Source organism: Equus caballus, chromosome 12, assembly GCF_041296265.1.
Source record: "Equus caballus isolate H_3958 breed thoroughbred chromosome 12, TB-T2T, whole genome shotgun sequence".
Taxonomy (NCBI): domain Eukaryota; kingdom Metazoa; phylum Chordata; class Mammalia; order Perissodactyla; family Equidae; genus Equus; species Equus caballus.
The window spans coordinates 38,681,422-38,701,703 of NC_091695.1; the positions used below are offsets into that span (position 1 = coordinate 38,681,422).

A 20,282-nucleotide genomic window follows, 5' to 3' on the forward strand; every position below is an offset into this window, starting at 1 on the left:
AGGGCTTCCCGGGGAGGGTGCAAAATGCCTGTCCAGCCCAGGGGCCCCAGCCCGCGTGGCTCCAGGACAGCGAGGCCTGGGCAGCTGCTCCAGCACCCCGGTGGGCCTCCTGCCAGCCACATGCCCCGGCCCGCCCCCTCTACACAGCAGGTGGCGCTGTTCCTCTGGCCAGTCCGGCGGCTGGCCCAGGCACTGGCCCCACCAAGCTTTGACCTGACCTTGATCTCTTCCTTCCCCACCCTGCCCATCCTCCCAACCCCAGTCCAGAGTGACCCTGCTTGGTGAGGGGTTGGGAAGGGCGATAGAACAGCGCCTGTCTTCACCCACGGCCTCTTTGAACAGAAGAGGAAACCGAGGCTGGAGAAGGACCAGACCTGCTCAAGGTCACTCTGGTGGTGGGGGCAGATCTGGAACCCTGGCCTCCAGCCTCACCTACTGGTTTTCAGAGGTTCTTCCCACCTTGGAGGTCCTTTGGTTTGCAAACCATCCTATCCAATTAGTAGAGCAGAAGCAGAAGAAACTGAGGGCCAGAGAGGTTCTGTGCCTTGCCCAAGGTCACACAGCTGGAGTGTGGAATGGGGGGGGCTCTCATGAGGGGCAATTCTGGGAAGAGCTGGAGCAGTGCTCAGCAGGCAGGGAGGTGGGAGAGAGGTTACCTGCAGGTCCCAAGACTGGGGGTGTGCTCTCTCACCCCAGTCCAGGGAAGCATGAGCCCGCTTCCCTGACTCCCTGGGTCCACACTCACCACCCCTGGGACCTTCTTCTCTTCCTCTGAAAAATGGGCCGATGCCAGGGCCGTGTGGGCCCATGGGAGGCCAGGAGTCCTGCGGTAGGGAGGCCTGGCCGCCTGGCCGGTAGACTGAGCCCCACCCTCTCCTGGGCTGCCCTCCAGCCCGTTACTCATTAACCCTCAAGTCCCTGCCTCCCTTTCCCCAGGGCTGCCTCCTCATGTCCCTACTGTCACTCAAAGGCCGGCCCTGGGTGCTGGGCGCTGGGGACTGGCCTGCCACCATAGGAAGCCCCATTTATGGATGACTTCCCTGGCACTTTACCCACACGGTGAGGTGGGGACAACGGGCTGATTGACAGAGGAGGCCTCCAAGGACCGGAGGGCAGGCCTGGGAGAACAGCTGAGCTGGCCACAGGGGACAACCACGTCTGCTGGGCCGGGGCTGAAGTCTCGGTCCCTCACTCATTGTGGCTTGTTGGGGAGAGGGGGCAGGTGGCGACTCCTCTCCATGGATGGAGCCCTCAAGGCCCTGGCGATGGGGCTCCCTCACCAGCCTCAGCCTCTCCCCACCCAGACTTGGGCCCCAATTTCATTACAGAGTTGGAATGCGGCAGCCTCGACTCTTGGCTGAGCCCTGGAGTCCAGGACGTTTCCGCCACCCTTCTCCCCCAGCCAAGAGATGAAACCCCACGGGGACAGTCGCTCCTTTGCTCCGTGGCCTAGTGGAGTCAGGGGATGGGACTAACAGGGGGCTCCGTCCCACCATGTCCAACTTCAAGAGACTTAAGCCAGCCCGAGGAGTTGGGGTGTTGGGAACAAAAGACACATATCCCCCACCCTTTGATGACCCAGACATCTAGGGGTGATGCTCTTGGGGATAGCCTTCAAAAGGTGGGCGTTTCAGCACCACCTGGGGTACGGCAGAAAGACCCGTGGGTGGGGGAGGCTTATAAAGAAGCTGGTTTTCCAGCTGATCCCTGGCAACTCCTAAAATAAATTCATTTTCAAAAATCACACGGCATGGGCGGGTGTCCACTTGGTCCACGGCAGGCTTGACCCGGGTGGGGGAGGGGGCAGAGTAGAGAATAACAATTGTCTTAAGGGATGCTGCGGAGGGAGAAAAACCTCTGGGGTGTATCGGCTGGAAAAGAATGGGCGTCTCAGTGTGGCCCTCTGCTGCTCTCAGCCCGGCCCCTGCGGGGGGAGCGCCGGTCAGCACACACAGCTGGGGCCTCCAGTAAAGTCCCGTTCTATATATCTAAGAGCAACAACTCGGAGAGCGGCCCCCGGAGGGACAAAACCTCATTGTGAGGCACCCGCCGGCCTGGGCGCCCCCTCCCCCAGCCCCAGAACTGTCGTGGTATTGACCCTCCTCGGCGGGCCACCACCGGCCTGCTGACTGGGCCACATCTGGGCTCAGGCACTGGCCTCCCCTCCCCCATGGCTGGCTGCTGAGGAGGGGGAGGGCGGCCCGGGTGGGAGCAGCTTCGCAGGCTCTCACCCCATCCCCGCTGGGCAGCCCGGCTCGGCCCCCCGCTGTCCCCCGGGGGGCCACTGGCAGGCAGAGGGGAGAGCTCTGGGCTGGCTAGGCTGGCATCCGGACCTGCCGGCAAGTCCTCTCACCCCGCTGGGCCTCAGTTTCATCATGTGTCAAAGGGTGGGGGGGTGGGACAGGTTTTCCAGCTCTGACTTGTTGTATCTGAGGATCCCGAGAGGGTACGAGCTGAGCCACTCTGCGGTGACATGATTCGCTGGGTCTGGGATTCCAGAACTCTCGGCTTCCGAGGTTGCAGGGTCTAGGGAAACAGTTTGAGGATGCATCGTCCATTTATTCAACACATTTATTGAGCACCTACTGTGTGCTATGTAGCGTTCTTGGTGTTGAAGCTAAAGCAATGAACAAGCCAGAAAAATCTCTTACCCGCATAGGGCTTCCATTCTAGAGCGAGAAGAATAACGGCAAAAACAAAATCACACTCTTTTACACGGTGAGAAAGAAAGGCCTAGGTAGGAGGAACCTGCTGTAGGTAGGGTGGTCAGAGGGGTGATGAATGAGCTGAGACCTGACTACTGAGAAGGAACCAGCCATGTGGGGACAAGCATTGTAGACAGATGGAACAGCATGTGCCAAGGTCCTGAGGCAGCTGTGGGCCTGGCATGTCTGAGTGATGGCAAGGAGGCCTTGATGTCTGTGACTTAGTGAGCAAGGGAGAGAAAAGTAGGAGCTAAGGTCAGTGGTACAGGCAGGGGCAGATCCTACAAAGGCTTGGAAACCGGGGCAAGAGGTTAAGATATTGAGTGCAAAGGGAAACCACAGATTTTAGCAAAGGAATAAGAAGAGCTGATTTACATTTTAAAAATAGTGATTTGGGAGGATTGTAGAGATCAGCGCGGAGAGAGGCTGTGCAGTTGGGCAGAACAGGGATGAAGAGGCAGAGGGACGAGGGTGGCGGGTTTACCCCTGACACACTTGAGGTGGAACCTTCAGACCTGGCGCTACCACACCGGGAAGCAGTGGCTGAGCAGGCAGCTTCCCAGGTCCGCCCGGATCTGGCTCCGAATATTGGCTTTGCCCCTAACCACCTTGAAACCCTGAGACCTGTGCCGTCCAATATCGTACCCACACAGGGCTATTTAAATTTGAACTAATTAAAATTTAACAAAATCGAAAAGTCAGTCCCTTGGTCTCAACAGCCACCTTTCAAGGGCTCCATGGCCACAAGCGCCTAGAGGCTCCCAGATTGGACAACACGGAGAACATTTCCATGCTCACGGAAAGTTACACAGGACAGCACTGCCTCAGACGGTGCTGAGCGTCCCTGAGCCTCAGTTTCCTCCTCTGTCAGATGCACATAACCCTACCTCCTGGGTAGGGGAACCTGGGAGGACTCAAGGAGCTAACGCCCACCAAGCGCTCAGGGCGGGCCTGGCCCATAACGAACGTTCATGGAATGCATCGCGGAGATGGAAGGTGAGGACCGGGGAGGAAACAGGGGAGGCTGCTGAGGTTTGCTTCTGAAACTCTCAGATTCAGATCTTCCCCTGTCCAAGGGGAGGATGAGGACTGCGGGGGCACGGAGTGGCCGCTGACCCCAGCCCCCGCGCGCCCCGAGCCCGCGCGCCCTGCGGTCCCCGCGCCCCGGGGAGGGACCCCGCGCCGAGCCGAGCGCCGCCTGCAGGAGCCGCGCGCCCTGCCCGCCGCGGGGCTGCGCTCGGGGACCGGCCGGCAGGGGGCGCGGGGCCGGCGGGCGGGGCGCGGGGGGCGGGCGGGGGCCGGGCCAGGGCGCGCGGGGGGCGAGCGCGGCGGCCGCCCGGGCGGGACCGCAGCCGCAGCGGAGCCGGGACTGTCGCGCGGGCCGCGCCGGCGATGCCGCGCCCCCGGGCCGGGCTGTAGCGGGGCCGGGGCGGAGCGCGCGCCGGGCGGGCCGGCCATGGAGGTGGTGGACGAGACCGAGGCGCTGCAGCGCTTCTTCGAAGGTGAGGACCGCGGGCGGCGGGGGCGGCGCCGATCACCCCCTCCCCCGGGACTGGGACCCCGACTGTGCTTTCGCTCCGCTGGGACCCCCGAGGACGCCTTCTCTGGGCTGGGGCCCTCCTCCAGGCTGGCACCCCCCTGCGGGGCTGCGAGTCTTCTGGAAGTTACTCCCCACCTCCACTAAAGTTGGACGCCCTCTCTCTGTCCCCCAACACACAACTTCCCTGGAGTTGTGTCCTCTTCCCGTCTCGGTCCTCCTTCGTGCCTCCCAGGACCTGCAGTCCCCCCTAAATTCTGACACCTCCCACCCCAAGCGCACTTCCGCAGTCTGGGGACCCTGGACTGTGTTTCCCTGGAACCCCATCCAGGCCCAGACTCCTTTTGAGGCTCCGACCCCCAGCACACCTTCTAGCATCTTCCATGCCTCTTAGACTGGCACCCCAGCCCCAGCGTGCTTCCCAGAGGCTGGGACACCCCCCCCCCGCCCCCCCCAGAGACCCAGGCGCCTTGTGTGCCTTTCAGGTTGGCATCCTCCCGCCGCCTGACTCCTAGGAGCTGGGACCTCCCCCTTGTGCTTCCCTGAGACTACGACCCCCTTTAAGTCTGCCATCCACCTTCTACGAGGCTGCTCCCTCTCCCAAGGCTGAAATGCCCCTTGAAGCTGTCCCCCTTCCCTACCTGGGCCTGGGAAGCCCTCCCCAGCATTCCTCCCTGGGCTGAGTGGGCTGGATTGCCCCACTCTCCCACCCTGACTGCACTGCTCTGCTTGGTCTGGAAGCTTCTTGAAGTTGGCATCCCTGTTGCCAGCCACCTCGCCACTCCGAGACCCTCCCCCAGCTGTGAACTGCATCCCGCTAGCCCTCTGAGGCTCCTCAGGGCTCTGTCACCCGCCCACACCTGTCCCTGCGGCTGTGCCTCCTCTGGCTGTGTCCCCCACCCCAGACCTTGACCCCGAGGGGACCCTCTCAGGGCTGGGATCTACATAGACCCTACAATATTTTCTTCTACCCACTTCCCTGTCCCCACAGTGATTTGGGAGGTCTGCTCCCACGTCTAAGCGACTTCCTGACCCTTTTCCTGAGTAGCATCTGCAGGTCCTCAGGGCATCCCCCTCCTCCTGGCTGCTGGATTCAGGAGGAATGAGACCGAGGGTGGGAGGGGGAGGCGGAGGTGCAGGCTGACATCTCCAGCCCACTCTGCTGCTTTTCAGGCCCTCTAGCCCCTTTTCTGCCCCTCCCTTCCAATTTGGGGAGCCCAGCCTCTGCCCCCACCCTCTCCCCAGTCCCTAAGCCCTCATCCTGCTCCTCAGTGCATTCAGAACCCAGAAGTCGGGGACTCAGAGCCTTCCATCAGTGTGAACCCACCCCTGGGGGCCGGGGGTGGCCCACGGAGCACGCTGTGCTGGCACTGTGGGGCTGCGGGGCTGGGAATCGGGGCCCAAGTTTCAAGCCTAGAGCCCAGATTCCGTGGAGTCCCATGAGGGAGAGAAGAAGGCCTCTCTTTGCCTCAGTTTCTCCCTCTCTGTGACCCGAGAGGCGGGAGCCTTTGTCCCCTCCGGCTTGCTGCGCAGCCCAGGGCAGAGTATCCACCAGCCTCAGCACTCACCTCTCCGGGATTCTGGACACCCCAGCAGACCCAGATCCCAAGAAGTCACCTTTGGACTAGATTAAATGGTTGATCCCCAGGTTGTCGGGCTGTTTGAGGGTCCCAGGCAGCCCCCCATCAGTCCCAAGGACTCTTGTTTTCCCCCGACTCTGTTCATCCTTTAGAAACCCACAGGAGTCTTATGGGGGCTGGGGGCCCCTGGGGAGGCAGGAAAGGGACACAAGTCCTGCCTTGGGGGTACTGTTTTGAGGTGCCCTGAGCTTTCTAGGTACCCCAGATGACCCCCGGCTAGTGCCTCTTGCTTCCTCCAGATAGCCCCCTGTCTCCTCTCCCAAAGCCCAGGGCCCGGGCAGAGGGGTGGGCCTGGCTGGCCAGGGCTCCCTGACTCCTGAGCCAAACTCCCTCCTGGCCGTGGGTGGGGGTGGGGGCTGACGCCACGACTCAGCCATGCGGCCGGCCTGGCGGGGAGGCTGCGCAGCTCCCTCCAAAGAGATAAGAGGAGACTCAAGAATGTCTGTGGGGAACAGGGGTGGGTGTGGGACTGCCCGCGAGGAGGGCCCCGGGGGGAGCCAGGGGCTGGCGAAGTGTTCCCAGAGCTTGCGATGGGGGAAGATGGGGTGGGCGCCGAGGGCCCGGGTCCCTGGGGCCACTTGGGAGGGGAAGGGCTGGCAGGGCATCAGATGGGCAGTGGTGTGGGGGGACCCAGCGTGGGTGTCAGGGTGCGCCCGGGAGTGGCGGAGCCTGAGCGTGCTCGTGGGTGTAAGTGTGAAAGGGCAGGGGGTGGGGAGTTGTGCTTTTGTGCGTGTGGACATGGTGTTCCTGAGCGTGTGGGGGCAATGGGTGCTCTTGCACTCAGGTCTGGGGACCCCTGAGTTCTCCTCCGGGTCCCCGCTTGGCCTTGGTCACTCCCTCTGGACAGTGGGTCTGGGACCGGGTCCATGCTTTCAGCTCTGGGTTTGGAGACGGGCAAGGGCTTTGCTGAAAGGGCAGGGGTGCGCGAGCCCCCTCGTCTGACGTGGCCCGCACCAGGGTGGTGTCCTGGGTCCAGCCCTGTGCGGGTGGGCCAGGCTGTGCCCCGCTCCAGGGTGGTGGGCTGGGGGCTAAGGCGCTTTGGGCCTTGGGTGGGAGGCTGGGACAGGGCGGCCCCCTCGAGGCTGGTACAGCCGGGGCCCCCGTGACCGCCCTGCTAATCCCTAGAGGGAGGCTTCGGCCGCCCGGCTCGGCGGGCACAGGGCCTGCGGAGAGGGGACCCTCCGGGCAGCATGCACTGGCTCCCAGCAGGTAACTGGGTGGCGGTGGCATCGTCTTGACCGGCTGGGGCCTTGGACACCCAGAGCCCGGTCAGGGACAGGGACAAGGCAGCATCAGAGGATCCCGGGAGGACCTCCGAGGTTCTGGTGGTGGCTCAGCCGTGGAGAGCTGTGTGACCCTGTGCAGAGCTCTCACCCTCTCTGGGCCCCTTTTCCTCATGTGCAGGACAGGAGGCGGTGGCAGAGAAGGTCTGGATGCCTTCAGCTCTCATGAGCCTAGTCTCCCAGCCCCGGAAAGAAGGGAGCTTGCAAGGGGGAGGGTGCTGGCCCCTGGCTCCAGGGGCATGTGGCACTTGAGTCAGCAGCCAGTGTCCCCCAGAAAGCAGGTGGTATAGAGGAAGGCTTAGAGGCTGAGGGGAACTGGGCTTCTAGCAGGTGCTGGAAAGGCACTGCGAGGTTGGGGCAACCTCCACTCGGCCTCTAGAGCCCACCAGGGAGGCTGGAGGGAGGGGGCGGGTTTTCACTCCTGCCAGCCCCGATGGGTGGCTCGGGCTGCTGACTTCCCTTCTCCTGCCTCATGTCCCCTCCTGGGGCAGCCAGGGGCCCTGGACCACAGCAGGGGCTTCCAGGGTCATTCTTTTTAGCCACCAAACAAAGACGAACTCATGGTCTCCTGAGAGCACCTCTCTGCTGGACGTAGAGACCCCAGAGCACCAGGATCCTGGTTTAAAAGCCACCGGCCCCCGGCTCCAGATGGGGGGGGGGGACGAGGGGGTGACATGGGCCCCCTTTCCCAGGGGCCAAGACAGTGGCTCCGAGAGAAGGGAGTTGGCCAAAGGGGACACCTAGCCCCATCTCTCTCTCTGCCACCAGGCCCTTGGGAGGGAGGGCGGCCTTCCTTCGGGGACCAGCAGCTGTGCCTCCAGAGGGCAGGAGGAGGCCCCGGGGGAGGCCGCCTGATGGCTTGTGGGAGAGGATGCCCACCCTGGACTGAGCTGGGGCTGAGCTGGGGTGTATGATGGGGTGGCACCAGGCCCCGTGTCAGCCTGTCTGTTTGTCTGTCATGCACCCAGGGATAGGTGGATGGGGGAGGCAGTCCGGCCCCTGACTCTCAAGGATATGAGATGAGGTATCTCCTGGGTCCACCCAGAGACCCTGGGAGGACACCTGTCCCAGCCGCCCTCCCCCAGTCCCTCAGTCCAGCTGGAGGGGAAATGTAGTGTGGGGTCTGACTCATCCCCATGTTCCCAACACCCAGCGCAGGGCCACACAGGGGTGGGGGGGGCGGGGCGGGCAGGAAATGTTCCCAGGGTCAATGGAGACAACAATGGCTATGGGAGCAGAGGCGGGGCAGGGGGTGCACCCCAGGAAGCCGACTCTCTGGGAGGACCTGTGGTCAGCGCAGGGAGAGCAGCGGGCTGTGTCCAACCTGCTGGCCTCTGGAACTGAGGCTGGGGGCCTGGGCAGAGGGCCCTTGGGGTCTTAGGCAGGGCCAAGCAGGGTGTTTGGGGGAAGGACAGGCCACTCAGGGCTGACTGGCCTCCTTCTGGGGCCCTGGCACCCGCTGCCTGACTGCCAAGGGCTTACAGGACTGGGGGCCCTGGCAGCAGAGGCCGCCGGGTAACAGCCCAGCGGGGCCGCCGATTGGCTGCTGCCCTTGGACTTTGCCCTCCTGATAAGGATGGGGAGCAGAAATGATTAACCGAATCATTAACCGGGGGTGGCCCCACCCCACCCAGGCGGCCTGCCCTTCCTTTCCACCTTCTTTCTCCTCACGGCCCCTCTCTGGGCCTCAGTTTCCCTCACACCCTGGGCGCGTGTCTAGGGGGGCCTCCTCTCCCATCTAGGTCTCCAGCCCCTGCTGCGTGGTGTGGGCAGCCCCTTGGCTGGGGCACGGGTTGGATGGTGTCATGGTCTTCAGCACTCACGGTGGGGGGCGGGGGTTTCCGGCTCTGGGCTTCCCCTCGGCCCTCCTCCTGGGCATATCGCTGCCCCTCCCTTTTCTCATCTGTAAAATGGGAATACAGCTGTGGTCAAAGTGCCTGCCTCTCAGGGACCTGTGGGGACTAGGTAAAGGGGTATGAGAAGGGCCTGGTACAGGGCCTGGTGCAGAAACCCCCATAAATGTCAGCCTGGATTGTGATGATTATCCCCCAGGCCGGCACAGTCCCGTTGAGCAGGCTCAAGGCCGATATGAAGCTCCCCACTTTGGGGAATTTTTGGTCCATGGGGTAGGTCAGTCGGTGCCCGGAAGCTTGGGCTGGGGCCTGGGGCTGTGTGCCTTGGGGAAGTGCCTCCCTGTCTCTGGGCTCCTTACTCCAGGGGTGCTGGGAAACCATCAGCCTTGTGGAGCACGCTCTGGATGCGGGGCCTGCGCCGTGATGGGTCTGGCCGCGCCTGGTCCTCATGCCCCTCCTGGTTCCTGGACCTCCAGCGGGGCCTGCCCCACCTCGGAACTTGGGCAGACTTGGGCCTTGGGCAGGCGGGCAGGGGGAAGGGGCTTGACTATCCTTTGCCTACAGCACCCAGGCCAGAAGCTTTTGCATATGTCGTCTCCCTGGCGTCCTGGTGTTCCACAGAAGCGTAGGTGGTGTCCCCTTGCTTCTGAGAGGGGGATGCTGAGGCAGGCAGGAGAGGAAGGGGACGTGTCAGGCCCACTCAGGGCGACCACAGCGGAGCTGGGACGGGATCCTGGGTCTCCTGGCTGCAGCCTGTCGCAGTTGGGTGCCAGCCTGGAGTGGGGCCAGGAGGGGGCCTCTCCTCCTCCTTGCGTGCCGAGGGACCCCATCCACTGCTAATGGCTGTGCCAGGTGCCTGCCGTTCAGCCCCTTGACCTCTCTGGGCCTCAGGGCCCTCACTCCAATGGTCAAGGTTGTGGGGTGGAAGCAGTAAGACCCCAAGAGGGCCGAGGCCTGGAGGGGGAGGGGAAGGAAGGGCGAAACCCTGGATGGGGGGCAGTTGGGTCCAGAGCCCCCCTGACCTGGACTGTGGACTAGGGGTCCCAGGGCATCCTGTCTTCCCTCTGTCTCTAAGCCCCAGCACTGGAAAGTTCTCCCTCCGTCTGGCCTACATCCCTCCAGCCCCCGTAATGCACACCCATACCCTCTGTCTCTCTGAGTTTGGGGACCCTCCCTCCCTGGGGGTGTCCCCTCACTGCCTTCTTCATCATCTCAGTCCCCTGTGCTTTCTTCGCCCTCCACGGTTCTCCCTTTGGGGTCTTTGGTAGCCTGGCGGAGTGGGAGGAGAGGGGTCCCCATCCCCTGCTCTGCCAGCTTGGAGGGGCTGCCTTTGGTGGGGTGGTTGGGGGTCTACGACACCGAGTTCGTTCATTTGGATCTGGCCCCATCTAGAGCTGATGGGGAGGTGTGTCGGGCTGGGCCTACCATGGGGTCAGCGAGCATTTGTGTGCACTAGTGTACCAGTCTGGGAGGTGTCAGAGATGTGAACATGCGCAAGCATGCTGGTGCCTCAGGGCCTTTGCACTGCCTGGAATGCTCTTCCCAGATATCCATGTGGCTCACCTCCTTCTTATCTTGGCTCAGGGAGGCCCTCCCTGACTATCCTATTTAAAATGGCAACTCAGCCCGGCTCTCCTGGCACCCCAACCCCCTTCTCTGCCTTATTTTGTCCATATCTGTCTCCTTTTAAAATGCTATGGATTTTGCCGATCCATCCTGTCATCTGACTCTGCCTCCAGAATGTCAGCTGCATGTGGCAGGAGCTCTTGTCCGTGTTGTTTACGGCTGTGTCTCCGGAGCCCAGTGTCGTGCCCGACACAGAGCAGATGCTCGATAGATAACTGTTTGAATGAATGAAGTGGGGGGGGGAGGGAGCACACGTGGAGCATGCTGGTGTGCACACGTGTATGTCAGGTGCCACTGCGTAGATGTGTGTGTTCGTACGGACAGGATCACCCGCGTGTCAGTGGATATGCGCCTGGGAATGTGCCCTGGGGTGCGCACATCCGTGTGGGCCGTGCGGTATGTGAGCGCAGGTGGGCGTGGGTGCGATACCCCACCCCAAGCAGCGGGCTGTCTACTCTGCCCCCGTGGGGAGGACACTTCCCCAGCTGGCCTGCCCTGGTCCCTGCGGGAGAGGGCCGGGGGCATCGGATGGGAGCCACCTCGGCCCCGTGGAGTAGGGCTGGGGGGTCCCCAGAGCAAAGCAGAGATCCTTGGGGACCAACGTGGCTTCTTTAAGAACAGGCTGTAGCTTCTGGGCTCAGTTCTGTTGGACCCGGCGTGGGACCATCTTGGGGCTGTAAGTTCCACCTCCTGTCGACCTGAGGACAGGGTGGCAGCCCTGTGGGGACTAGGGGGGGACTTAGCTATAGCCCAGGAGTGGCTAAAGATTCCGGGTCCCCTGGAGGAGATGGGTCTCTGTAGGCAGGGTGGAGGGGCTCTTCTGCATTTTTGGCCAGAAGTTGAGAGGGAGCAAAGACAACTGTGGCCCAGATTTATTTAAGGACCTGATGGCAATGACGCAAAAGCCACATCCTTGTCATTCAGCCCCCAGCTAACTGGAGATTTGATGCAGAGAGGCAAAGGATAGCTTGCAAAATCAAGCATCTGACCTGAAGGCATTTTGAGTGAGAAGACTCTGGTCGCAAGTGGAAGGCTGAAGCAGGGACAGCTAGCGGTTACCTGTTAACCATAGGTCATATTAATAAAGATAGAAAGTCCAGAAGAAAGGAGGTGAGGGCCCACTGTGCCCCGTCCCAGTGTGAACTAGTTTGGAGCATGTCAATTAGCTCGGCACTGGGGGCCCTCTGTGACGGGGGAAGGGGTCGTGGGGGGGATTGAGGAGGGGTTGCCTGATCAGGGAGGCAGTCACAGAAGGCTTACCCACTGTGGGGGATGGCTAGAGCCAAGGCCTGGAGGCTGGCTTGTGCCGTGTAAGTGCCAGAATAGCAGCACGGTCCTGGTCATGCCTCAGAGGGACCCAGAAGAAGGTGGGAGGCTCCCTGGAGCAGATAGGCAGTCAGGTGGTGAGGCGTGGGGAGGAGCGGTCCGGCCTGGGCGGGAAGCGGATGGAGTCCTGAGAGAGAGATGGACACAGAGCAATTCACGTCGATGGAGGAATGGCCTCCTGGGGTCGGGGCTTCCCACCATCTCCTTGGAGGCTCACGACCACCCGGCCACGCAGGGTTCCCTGCTCCGCTCGCAAGAGAGGACGGCCGAGGCCCAGGGAGGTCAGGGCGCTTGCTGAGGGTCACACAGCTGTGAAGGGGGCCCACGTGAGTGGCCAGGCCTCCTTGAGCCCTCCGATTCAGGTACCTGGGGTGGACCCTCAGGGCAGCGGGGGGACAGGCTGGGGCCGTCAGCCCCGGCTTCAGACCAGCTAGGCCTGGCCAGCATCCTTAGGCCCTGGCCTGCCCTGCCCGCAGCCACGTGGCTGACGGGATTTCCGCCATGTTTGGGGCATGAATTGACAAGTGCCCCATTGACGGGCGGGGGGGAGGGTGTGGGCAGGGCACAAGCCTCCCACTGTGCCGGGTCCCCACCCTCCCCCGTTCCCCAGGACAATGGCCGAGACTCAGCCAGTGGCCACAGCTGGTTGGGGGGGGTGATGAGCACGAGGAGGGAGGGCGGGTGTCCAGGGTGGAGGACCACCTGGGCCCCCACCCGCCCTCATCCTGCACCTGGTTTCTGTCCCCTGCATCCGTCTTCTGCCCAGCTGGGTGGCCTTAAAGGGAGGAGGAGAGAGGAGAGGAGGGGGCTTCCTTCCCACAGCCCCTACCCCAGCGGCCTGGCTCCTGTTAGAAGCAGGTAATAAAGAGCCTAATTAATGGGAGCAGCTGGGGCACAGAGCTCAGCCGGGCCGGGGGCGCCTGGAGGGGCCCTGTCTAGCCTGGACCCTGACCCCAGTATGGCCCGGCCCAGGTCCCTGGATCCTGGCACGCCTGGCGCCAGGGTCCCGCTTGCCACCCTGCTCATTCTTTCCGTGGACATTTATTGTGTGCCTACTGTATGCTTAGATGCTTAGATCCCAGGGAGTCAGGACAGGGCGGGGCTCACAGCCCGGTTCCCACACCTGTAAGCAGCGGGCACGGTGCTTATCCTTTCTGAGCCTCAGTTTCCTCATCTGTACAATGGAGACCCTACCCCGTAGGTAGGATTATTAGGAGAATTAAATAGGAGCCGTATGAAGTGTGTGGTGTGGTGGGAGCTGTGGACAGTGGGAAGGCGGTGGACAGACCCTCCACCCGTCTGTAAGGTCTGTGCTAAGCAGGAGAGAAAAGAGCCTGATGAGAAAGTAGAAAGGAGGCTGCCACTCAAGAGATGGGACAGTCAGATATGGCCTCTGGGAGGAACTTACATTTAAGCCAAAACCTAAAGACTGAATACGAATGGGCTTTGTTGGGCAGAGGGAACAGCGTGTGCAAAGGCCCTGAGGTGCAAGGGGGATGTTTGTCCAAGGATGGAATGAGGCAGGGGATAGACCATGGAGAGTTGCCAGGAGGCAGGCTGTGGGGCAGGCAGGGGGCTGCTCGTGCCAGGCCTTGGACTCTGGTGGGCTCTGGTGATCCTGAGCAGTGGGAAGGGGTTGAAGGGTTTGAGGAGGGGGAGGGCAGGGACCTGGTGGTGCCACTTTCTGGCTGTGGGACCTTGGGCAGCCTCCCACTTCCTGCCTGGCAGGTGTCTGTTGTTGGCTCAGGGATGTTCCAGGGCTCTTTTGGGAGCAGTGCAGGAGGGGGGACCCCAACGCTGCCTTCCTCCTGGGTTCCTGGGGGCTCTGTCCCAGCCTCAGGAGCCCCTGGGCTCCAGCAGACCCCCACTCGCACCCTGTCCTCCCAGAATGTTCGGTTAGAAATGTCCAGGGTGGTTTAGGGGGCGGGCTGGGGGCATCTGCCTGGCAGCTGGACCCTTTGGGCAGGGCAGTGTGGGGAGAAGACCAAGCCGGCCTCCAGGGCTCCCAGAGAAGGAGAAGAGGTGGGCTCAGTCAGCGTTCCTCAGGAGACCCACCAGCCCCGCAACCCCCACCCCGCGGCCCACCCCCCACCCTTCCCCAGGGGCTGCCTCCTCCCTCCTCCGTCCTCCGTCCGCCCGGCCCCTGGCACGGGAGGGTCTCCCCTCCCGCTAACCACATCTGGTTCTCGTTAGGGTCTCCCAGGATGCCTCTGCCTGAGGCCCCCCTGTCCCGGGGGAGGTGGGCAGGAGGATTAGGGGTGATTAGGTAGGAGCGCTCCTGGCCGAGGGAAGGAGGGGGAGGAGGGGGCCTGGCCTGTTATAAATAGCAACACCGTGACTCCGTCACCTCATCCTTCACTGTAGATTCCAAGTTCAGGCTCAAAAACCTGCAGCTTCAGGGGCAAGGGTGGGGTGACGCTCCAGTATGCCCTCCCTCCCCGTCGCCTGGGCTCCATCCTGCCTTGGGAACCACCCCCCCAGCCCATCAGGTGGGGCAGCCCAGGAAGGCCCAGAAGTCTCAGCGACCACCAGCCATACCTTCCCCCTTGGAGTCAGGTCCCTGGGCCCTGGTTTGAATCCTCATTGCTGTGTTGCCTTGGGCAAGAGACTTGACCTCTCTGAACGAAGGGGCTGATGCTAATAACACCAAGTCTGCAGGGGTGACTGGGAGGTAAACCTGGAAAGCAGTCAGCATAGTGCTGGGTCCTGTTGGGTGCTGTCAGCAGGAGCCGCTGTCACCATCCTTGTCCTGTCATCGTGGTCCCCATTGCAGGTTGGGAGTTTAAGTGTCACACTGCACGTGAAGAGCCTACGGGGTACCCAGCATGTAATATGATTATCAATGTACTTGGCTCCAGAAGTGCCTGGCACACAGTAGGCGCTCAACAAAGGAGACCTGTCGTAAACAGGGAAGGATGGGGTGGGGGCCAGAAGGTAGACAGGAGCCCCAGAACCTCGGCAGGCAGACTGGTCATTCCCGGCTCCAGAAGCTCTTCTTGCTCTGGCCACCCAGGGCCCTAGCCGGCCATCAGCGGTGCTCGGTGGGTGTCCCTTGTTCCTGGCTGGGTGAGCCGGGGGTGGGGGCCCGCAGGAGGGCCTGTCCCAAGCAGCGCGTGACTCCTAGGAGGGCTTAGCCACTCATTAATCACCTAAGCGGGGCTCAGCATTCTTGAAATGCCGGCCAGGGCCAGGGAGGGGCCTGGGCTGGGGGGTCCTGGGGACCCCAGGGCGCTGGGGACTGGGAAGTGAGGACAGCCACTCCATCTGCTTAGCACTCTCTGCTGGGCACCTTACATACCTTAGTCTATTTCATTCTCAAATCACCCCTGTAACGTGTTAGCTGTTCGTGTCCCCATTTTACTAATGAGGAGACTGAGGCTCAGAGAGGGTGTGTGACCTTCCCAAGGTCACACAACGGGGAGGAGGCGGGCCAGGATTTGTTCCTGGACCTGTCTGAGCTCTGTTCCCAGGGCTCACCAGGGGAGGGGGCATGAGGTGCCGACCCCAGACTCAAGGCTCCGGGGCCCAGTGGGAGGGGTACCTCCTGCCTCAGTGGGGCTGGCCAGCCCAGGTCAGCAGTGTGGGTGGGGCCGTCCTCCATTATCAGGGTTGACGCATCTCCCACGTCAGCCCCCTTATCATCCCGCCCTCTGGCTCCCCCCGCAAGGTGACCCCGGGAGGAGAGAGGCCAGCGCCTCCCCCTCTCCTCCCTTGCTGATGCCTGAGAGCCCTGGGCCGCCTTTTCTGCGAGTCCCTCCCCTTCTTGCGGCCGGGGCCAGCAGGGAGGGCCCAGGAGAGGGCGGGCAGGCCTGGCGGAGGAGCAGGGCTCAGGCCTCCATCCTTCCTGCTGCGAGGCCAGGGCAAGCCCTTACCTCTCTGGGCCTCTGTTCCTCCTCTGGAAAACCCAGGCTAAGCACCCTAGGCCCTGTTACGGGGGTGATGGGCGTATGCAGTGAGGGTGGGCTGGGCTGGGCATGCCTGGTTCCGATCCCCACCCCTTTCCATCTGCAGCAGGAGCCTGGGGTGCTGGAGGCTCCGCCAGCCTCCTGGGCCCTCAGGATGTATGGCCCAGCCCAGCCAGGCCTCGTGCTCTTGGGGACCCACCAGCTGGGCCACCTGGAAGTGGCTGCTGGAGGACAGGGCAAGACACAGTCATCGAGTCTAGTTCTGTGTCCTCGAGGGTGGTGGGCATCCCCTGGCCACTTGACCCAATAATGCACCTCCTTTGCTCTTCACAGCATCCCATAAGACAGGGGGACAATTACCCCATTTTACAGACAACAGGAAGGGACTTGCTCAGTCGTGAAGCTAGAAAGGGGCACGGAGAGGCACAACGTGACTTGTCTATCCCAGATCTGTGCTCTGGGCCCCTCCACTCCTTGGAGACTCCAGGTGGCCTTGTGGGCTGGGGGAGGCATCATCAGTGCCTCCTGGAGGGGTGTCAGGTGGTGGACGAGGAGGGCCTCTCCCGGCACATGGATACACAGATGGGGAGGAGCCTAGGGGCATAGGTTTTGGAGGGCTCAGCCTGGGAGAGTTGGAGGGCTCGGTCCAGAAGCCTAAGGGTCTCAGGGAGCTGGACCCCTCCCCTAGCTCACATCTGTGCCTCCCCTGCAGGCCACGACATCAACGGCGCCCTGGAGCCCTCCAACATCGACACCAGCATCCTGGAGGAGTACATCAGCAAGGAGGATGCCTCCGACCTGTGAGTGGCCCCGTGACAGCCTCGGCCCCACCCCCGGCCCCTCCGGCTTCCACCTTTCACCTGGCAGGCGTGACACGGCCCCACCTCTGAAAGCTGCTCCTCATCCTTTCCCAGCGCTGACCCCTCTGTCATCCCCGCGCTGCCCTGCGGGTGGGGCCTGGGGACCTGGCTGGTGCTGAGCTTCCTTCCTTCTCTGCAGCTGCTTCCCTGACATCTCTGCTCCAGCCAGTGCCGCCTCCTACCCCCACGGGCAGCCAGCGATCCCCAGCTCCAGCGGGGTCCACCACCTGAGCCCCCCTGGGGGTGGACCCTCCCCGGGGCGCCATGGCCCCCTCCCACCCCCAAGCTACAGTGCCCCGCTCAACTGCAACAACAACAACGGCATGGGCGCCGCTCCCAAGCCCTTCCTGGGGGGCTCCGGGCCCCCCATCAAGGCAGAGCCCAAGGCTCCCTATGCCCCAGGGTGAGTGAGGGCAGAGAGTGGGGGGTAAGGATGCAGGGGCCCAGGGGCCAGTGTGGGGCCAGTGACCGAGGGCTTGGCAGTGGTGAGCGGGCTGCCCCGTGGGTCGGTAAGAGGCGGGGCAGGACAAGGGCCAGGCTGAGGAGGGACTCACGGCTTTGTTCTGAGGCACTGGGCAGCCATGGTGGGTTCTGGGCAGGGGAGTGATGAGGGTTGATGGAAGTGCTGGAAAAAATCTCTGAGGGCTGTGTGGAGAGTGGATGGGAGGGGGTGAGGCTGGAGGCGTGACTGCTTACATTCACGGGACCATCTACACACGCGTGCACACACGCAGGGCACACACATTCCCCTCGCCACGCCAGCCCCATCCACTCACTCGTGTAGCCAGCTGCTGTTTATGGCGGCCACAGGGAGTTGGCCGATGGCACAGATGTGGTACCTGAAGGTCCCCCTCCCTGAGCCAACCTCCCAGGTCCTTCCCCCATCCCTCTGAGGGGCCCACACCAGTGGCCTGACCCAAGGGCTCAGCCTGGGCCTGGCTGGGAGCAAAGGTTCCAGGAGGCCACCAGCCCAGCAGACTCTAGGGCAGCCTATGAACACATGCACGTGGGGAGAGGCAGGGAATGTGGGTCTGCTGGGCTGTGCACAGGGGCTTGGAGAAAGTTCTGGGCTCCCCAGCCTGGGGCAGGGGGCAGGGGGCTCTGTCTCCGGGCAGAAGAATGATGAGTGCTGGGAGGGTGACACTGGTCAGACGGCCTGGCTGCCTCTGCGGCTCCACCATTTCCCAGCCTTCTGGCTCGGTAACCCATGACGTGGGTCGGGGCCTCTGCCCCAAAGGCTCCCCCGTCCAGGTGACTCTGGAAATAAGGGAGGAAGACATGAGGAAGGGCTGGGGGGACGATGGCTGTTTCCTGGCTTCCAGGGGGAGGGCGGCGGAGGGGAGCTGGGGTGCCAGGGGGCAGACTTTGTTGCACAAGGCAGGCATCCACTGGAGACCAAGAGGCTGTCCCTAAGACCCGAAGGGCGGGGGCAGAGGGGAGAGGATGAGCATGTAATAAGCGCCTGCTGGGTGCCCACTGCCACCACCTCCCTCTGTGTGTACGAGCTCACCTACCTGCCCCAGTAACCAGCTCCTGGGGGACCCCAAAACCAGGCGGCCTGCGAGGAAAGCTTGGCCGCCCCTCACAGCAGGATTGAGAGAGAGAAAGGGCCTATCAGAACCACACGGAGATGCCATGGCTGGGCCCCCTCCAGGGAGGGACCTGGAGCCTCTCTCTGCCTGCACCCCTGCCAGGCCCTGTGCTAGATGGTAAAGGAGACGTCCCCATGCCCCGGGCAGTGTATCCCGCGGTCTAGTTGGGGGGTGAGGTATTAATCAATCAATCCCCACATCGAGGACTGATGAGCACCACGAGGGGTTGTAAGGAAAGACCCCTAGGCCTGTGGACTCTGGCGTTCGATTGCAGAGACTGGAGGGTGTGGAAGACCTTGACACAGTAGAGGAACCCAAGGCCACTGTCAGAGAAGTGCAGGGAGCAGGTGGTGGACGCCGAGCTGGGGACGCCCCGTCAGCCCGCCAGGCCTTGAGGGCCGTGGCAAGGACTGAGTCCCCATCACTTTCTTCTGTCATCCTTACACCGCTGGCAGGGTTGGGTGGGTAGCTTGTCCAGGGGAGCCCTGGGACTCTGGAGTCAGCCCAGAGCTGTGTCCATGACAGCTCGGCCGCCTCTGGCAGCTGCCTGGGCATGACAGTGGGCAGTCTCTCCAGATGCAGGGACCAGGATGGCCAGAGAGCCAGACCCCCACATGGCCGCAGCCTCCACATCCCTGGGCGAATGCAGGGTTCATGCAGGACGTGTTGACCTCTCAGGGTTTAGTTTTTTTTTGTTTCCCTGAACCACTGATAAAACAAAAACTGCAAGAAAAAAATAAACCCAGGCCCGGTGGAGCTGGCTCCCTGCCCAGCCCACACCTGCCCATGGTGGGGCAGCCCCCCGGCGCCCCGCTGAAACTCCCCAGGCCCAGCCCCCAGGGCCCCGTGATTCCAGGAAGTGGGTGCAGGAAGAGGGGAGCAGACCTGGCCCCTCAGTCTGGGGAGGGTGTCCTTGAACCCCTGTGCCATCCTCAGGGACACTGGTTACTGGCCCCCAGAAGCCCAGTAGGTCGGTCTGAAGGGATATTGGGCAGGAGCCCACAGTCCCCCACCCACAACTCAGCCCCGGGTCCTGCCAGGCCCCCCATGGTGGCTGGTGCAGAGAAATGCCCCTAAGGGTGGGTGTGAGGAGACCGTGATGCCACTGGCCTCTGGGGTCCCTGGGAGCCTGCCCCGCAGAGGAGCTGTCTGGCTTGAAGGCATGGGCTCAGCTGCCCATCCAATGGCCCCTTCCTCCTGCTCCCGCAGCACGCTGCCAGACTCTCCCCCAGACTCGGGCTCCGAGGCCTACTCCCCCCAGCAGGTGAATGGTGAGTCCGGCGGGCACCGCCCTCCCCCTCTGGGGTTTGGGCAAGTGGTTGGGGCGGCCTTATCGGGGAGGGAGGGCGCGAGGGAGGGAGGGGGCCAGCGGCCGCCCAACAGCCCAGATTATCGCTGGTCAAATACTCTGTGGCCCTGGCTATTGTTTCCCCACGGGCGGGTGGGGAGCCTGGCCCTGCCTCTGAGCAAGTGTCCCTGCCGGTGATGCCACCCGCCTGCCCGCCTGCGCCATCATGGACGCGCCCTTCGGCGGTAAGTGGACGGCTGGGGGAGGCCCGGGGTGCAGCCTGAGCGCGGGCCTCGCCGCCGGCTGGGCCCACGTCGCCTCGGGGGGTGCTCAGGGGTGCAGCAGCCCCCAGGTGGCCACGAGTAGAAGGCTCACAGGCAGCTGTCTCCCCACAGCCCAGAGAGGGGTCAAGAGTTCTGTTTATCTTACCAAAAACATCTCTGGAATGCCTCCTGGGGAACAAAGGGAGCGGGCCTCCCCCCTCGGGCTGGGGGGCTGGCCCCTGGGAGCCCCGTAGAGGGGCTGCCAGAGGGAGGAGGGCTGCCACAGGACTGTGCTGGGGGTCTCTGGAGACTTCCTCCTGAGGCCCAGAGGAGGACCAGGCTGGAGAGGAGCTGGAGGAGAACTTTGGGATAAGGGAGCTGGGCCAGGCCCGGCCCCGGCAAGG

At 63.0% G+C, this 20,282-nt stretch overlaps 1 protein-coding gene across 19 annotated transcripts in view; it reads left to right on the forward strand.

The window, feature by feature from the left end:
- The first annotated feature begins 4,030 nt into the window (after positions 1–4,030).
- MYRF (myelin regulatory factor) overlaps positions 4,031–20,282 on the forward strand; it is a 34,077-nt gene continuing 17,825 nt past the window's right edge. For 3 of the 19 annotated variants that reach the window (XM_023654181.2, XM_023654182.2, XM_023654183.2), the window contains exons 1-4: positions 4,032–4,207; positions 16,588–16,675; positions 16,875–17,138; positions 19,537–19,598. In XM_023654181.2, the coding sequence (XP_023509949.1) occupies positions 4,162–4,207; positions 16,588–16,675; positions 16,875–17,138; positions 19,537–19,598 (460 nt within the window). In that variant the 5' untranslated portion in view covers positions 4,032–4,161. Of the gene's footprint in view, positions 4,208–11,947; positions 12,333–12,736; positions 12,829–16,587; positions 16,676–16,874; positions 17,139–19,536; positions 19,599–19,675; positions 19,861–20,282 lie in introns of those variants that run through there. The other 16 variants (XM_070229985.1, XM_070229986.1, XM_070229987.1 and 13 more) reach the window with 14 other exon arrangements.